The sequence below is a fragment of the Hipposideros armiger genome, unplaced genomic scaffold, assembly GCF_001890085.2.
Source record: "Hipposideros armiger isolate ML-2016 unplaced genomic scaffold, ASM189008v1 scaffold_205, whole genome shotgun sequence".
In the NCBI taxonomy this organism is placed as follows: domain Eukaryota; kingdom Metazoa; phylum Chordata; class Mammalia; order Chiroptera; family Hipposideridae; genus Hipposideros; species Hipposideros armiger.
Genome location: NW_017731555.1, coordinates 2,287,423 through 2,291,700, shown reverse-complemented (window position 1 = coordinate 2,291,700; position 4,278 = coordinate 2,287,423). Strand labels below are relative to the sequence as shown.

General features: G+C 35.7%; 1 protein-coding gene across 1 annotated transcript in view; it reads left to right on the top strand.

Annotated features, from left to right (window-relative positions):
- The window catches only part of LOC109388741 (mitogen-activated protein kinase kinase kinase MLT-like), a 127,320-nt gene that overhangs the window by 86,507 nt on the left and 36,535 nt on the right, over positions 1–4,278 (top strand). The window contains exon 4 of the mRNA XM_019653724.1: positions 1,645–1,746. Coding sequence (XP_019509269.1) covers positions 1,645–1,746 — 102 coding nt within the window. The remainder of the gene's footprint in view (positions 1–1,644; positions 1,747–4,278) is intronic.

Sequence of the window (4,278 nt, the reverse complement as noted above, 5' to 3'; positions counted from 1 at the left end):
GGCATCCAGCCCCAAAATGGTCATCATTGATTCCACCTCTCTCACAAATGACACCTGTCAAATCTTTTTTTAGGAAACTCTGAATCTTAAAACTGATGAAGGCATTTTACAGCCTTTTTCATTATTTGCAATAAAAATAAAGCAGAATTATAAATGGCTCTATAAAAACAAGAAATAGAATTTTATATGATTGTGATTACTACTGTGTTTATGTGCACTAAATATACTATAAACGTATATTGTATATTGTACACAGATAATTTATGGTACTTCTCATAATTTCTGCCATGAGGAGAAAAGTGCCGATATTTAAAGCTTTTGTAGCTGAGTGTTGGTTTTTGAAATCCTTACTTGTCACAAGTGTAGAAACTTATCCAGTTCTACCTATAATAGTAATTAAACAGGTTGTACCTGAAAAACAATTCAGGAGTTTGATTCTTAAAGCAAGAGAAAGGTAGCTATGAAATTCAGTCATGAAAATTATTTAAAGATGCCCAAGTTGTTATTGAATTTTCACAGTTTGTAGTATGCAGAAGCTCATTTTAGAATATTTCCTTATTCCAATTATGTCTGGTTTAAAATCATTTAAATTACTAATACTTTTGTTAAGTTGACTCTTTTCAGGAATATCTTTATATGGCAGGCATTTAATTTTTTAATTTTCTTTGTTCTTTCATGATTCTTCAATATATAATAATCAGAATAGTAGAAAAATAATAGATTATTTCAAAAACTAACCTTTATAAAATTGAAAAGTTCTATGTTCTTAAAAAAAGAACAAAAGCTTAGTTATTAAATTATGTTTTACAGCTACTTCACTTTAAAAAGAGCCTGTCTGATTGGGGACAGGGAGGCTATTTCTTTCATTATTTAGAAAAGACAACTTGAGAAAAGGGTAGGAAATTTTTAGTGGAAAGTGTTTCTTTCTCTGTTTTAAGGGAGTAGACAATATATAAGTACAAAAAAAAGGCAAACACTGCTAAGGGGGTAACTGTGAAGTACGTGTCTTTCAAAGTATAATTTTTTTATTCAAAACAATAAAACTCTACTTAGTTTATATACATCCAATTTACTAAAGTAACTTGATTTACTTTCTAAATATGTTGGAGACNCCTATGGAGGTAACCAGTTAGCTCAGTTGGTTAGAGCATGGTGCTGATAACACCAAGGTCACCAGTTCGATCCCCACATGGGCCACTGTGAGTTGTGCCCTCCCTAAAAGGGTCACCTATGCCATTGTAGCATGAAAGCAAGGTGTAACCAATGACCGTGGCTGCTCCCCAATAAAAAAAATTTTTTTTAAAAACGAAAAAAACAAAAAGAAATACCTATGTACATGCCTGCGTTTGTTTCTAATACATTCTTCCAACACATCTTTATGTTTCTCAGTTCCTCTAAATGGCTTTTTTATTTTATCTTCAGCTGAAGTTTTACTGTTCGTTCTATTAATGGTCTTGTCTTTAATAGATTTCTCTCTAGGATAATATTAACTTTTAGAAACCACAGGATGGAACAATTTTTATATACGTACTTTTGATGTCTTTTGTTAAGTTTTTTAGTAGATCTTCCCAATGAAAATGTAAAGTCTTATTTATGAAATGCACCTTGGTTTTAATTAGATGCCTCTCTTTCTGTTGAAAATAGAGTATGCGTCTCTGGGGTCACTGTACGATTACATTAACAGTAACAGAAGTGAAGAGATGGACATGGATCACATTATGACCTGGGCCACTGATGTAGCCAAAGGTAGTAACGCTTCATGTCTTCTTGAAGAATTGGTGGGGAGCATTTTCCCAGCCTGACTGGGTGATTTAAGTCAAAAGAGTTTTGATTCTGTGTCTTTAGGTGTTGTTTTCTCATACCAAAAGTAGCAAGAATTCTGCAACTTACTGTATAGACAGTGTTTTAGGTCAATGCCTTTTCATTCCTGAGCTCTTTTTCTCTTTCCTTCCTTTACTTTCTCTAAAAAACAAATTCCAACAAAATCAGTGGCTCCAAGGCAGCCATTTTTGCCACATTTTGTGCCATTGTAATTCACCTGTTTGCTTGACACATTAAGTGGAAAGATCATAATTCTGTTGTTCTGCAAGTCTCTACTTAGACTCAGTATCCAAAAAAAAAGTGATTTATTGTAGAATTAATTCTACTCATTTTGTATACATAATAATATGCTAAAAGTAGTAACAACTTGCAAAAAAAAATTTTATTTATCCCCCCACATACAAGCAGTTCAGATTTTATTTTATATTTAATGTAAACTTGGAAATCACCGTTGGAAATCAAGTATTTTTAATACAAAAAAATCCTTAAACAAGGTGCTCAGTTCTTATTCCCTCATAAATCCCTACATAGACTAATGCTTTCTAAAGCAATTTAAATTCCATTTATTTTTATCTCTTTTTTCCATTTTCCTAACTGAACATTTCTGAGTTTTATTTATAACTGTCAAAGTTGCTTTGGAAACAATGTAATCTAAATAATGAACATGGATAGTTACATTTGTATTCTAGCAACCGGTTGAAAGCAAGTGTGTTCAAATTTTACTGGGGCAATTAACTCCTTTGCATTTTGTTACCCCAGACTCTACAAGCATCTTTCAAAAGCAAATAAAAGGATATTTAACACTCAATAAGGAGCGCATCTCCTACTTTGCTTTCACTGGGAAGCCACACAGTGACTTCCGAAAGTGATCATCTTTCCTTTGGGGAATTATCTTGTCTGTTTTACATCTCATCATCATCTGCCAAATTCTTCAAAGAGGGAAAGTGAAAAAAGTTTTTTAAAGGTTCATGCTAAATGCTGCTGTTGAATGATACTTCATTACCTTACTTTGTCAGAATAATAAACTCAGAGCATTTGAGATTTTGCTCCCCAGCATTGTTGTCAGCTTGGCTCAAATAAACTCCTATAAAAATTCAAAAAAAAAAAAAAGAATACTAAGCTCTATCCTTATGATGGTGTACTTAAGGCTTGGCTGTGTTAACTTAATTGTGTATTCATGCATCTGGCATCTCAGTCGGCCTTAAAATTTCACATTCTTCAAGACATTTTCATGTGATATCATAGTCACCTCCCTGCATGTCAGCAGTACACAGGGACCGCCTGTTTGTAAGCAGGGTGATGTGCTATTATTGGAACTGCCTGAAGCATTGTAGGAATACACTTACATAAATGTAAATACAGGTACTACGAGGTGTGATAAAAAAATATGGTGAATGCTTAAATAAAAATTTGTTACAGTAAAAGACATGTTGCCATTAATCCCCCTCTCAAAACTCCCTCTCACTTCAAACACACTTATCCCATTGTTCTTGCCACTTTCTGAAGCAGTTCTGGAAGTCCTCTTTCACGTCTTTACTTCATCCTCCATCATGACAACACTCTGTGTCACATATCGCTTCTGGTATGGCAATTTCTGTCAAATAAAAACATGATGGTGTGTCCTCATTCACCTTATTCACCGGATCTGGCACTGTGTGACGTCTGGCTCTTCCCCAAAGTCAAAATGACCATGAAAGGAAGACATTTTGAATTGATTCAGAACGTTGAGGCAGCCATGACAGCGCAACTAAAGACACTCACGAAAGAGGACTTCTAGACCTGCTTCAGAAAGTGGCAGAACAATGGGATACGTGTGTTCAAAGCAAGGGGGAGTATTTTGAGGATTAATGGCAATGTGTCTTTTACTGTAATAAATTTTTTTTATTTAAACATTCACCGTATTTTTCTATCACACCTCATACAAGCAGTCCTTGACTTAAAGCCCGTCACCTTACAGACATTTACACTTAACGTGCTCTGCAGTCACACCTATTTATTACTTAATGGCACTTAGGATGGGTGGACAGCAAACCAGTCACCTGACATCAGATACTCTGGTTCCTGCTGTGCACACTCTACTTAAGCTTCCCTGGCCCCCAGCCTGTACACCTTGCCCCCCCTGCTTCCTTCTGCTACATAATCCCTGTCGGAAGGATGAGTCCCTTAGCTCCAAATCAGCTCTGTCATTCCTGGGATTTCTTAAGACTGCTGGCACTCTGCCTCAGGAAGGCAAAGAAGAGAAGAAACAGGACTAAGTAGCAACTGGAACCAGAGGTAAAAAATAGGGATGGAGAGAATGGGAGTGGACCACGGGATGGTGTCTAGAACCACAAAGTAACAAGTTCACATGCCTGTGGCTAGTGAATTGAACTGACTGGCAGGTTCTAATGTGTTTGGCCTCAGGTGAACGGAGTGAGGCGGAGAAGAGACTTGTTTGTTTGTAGTTACCAGTAATAC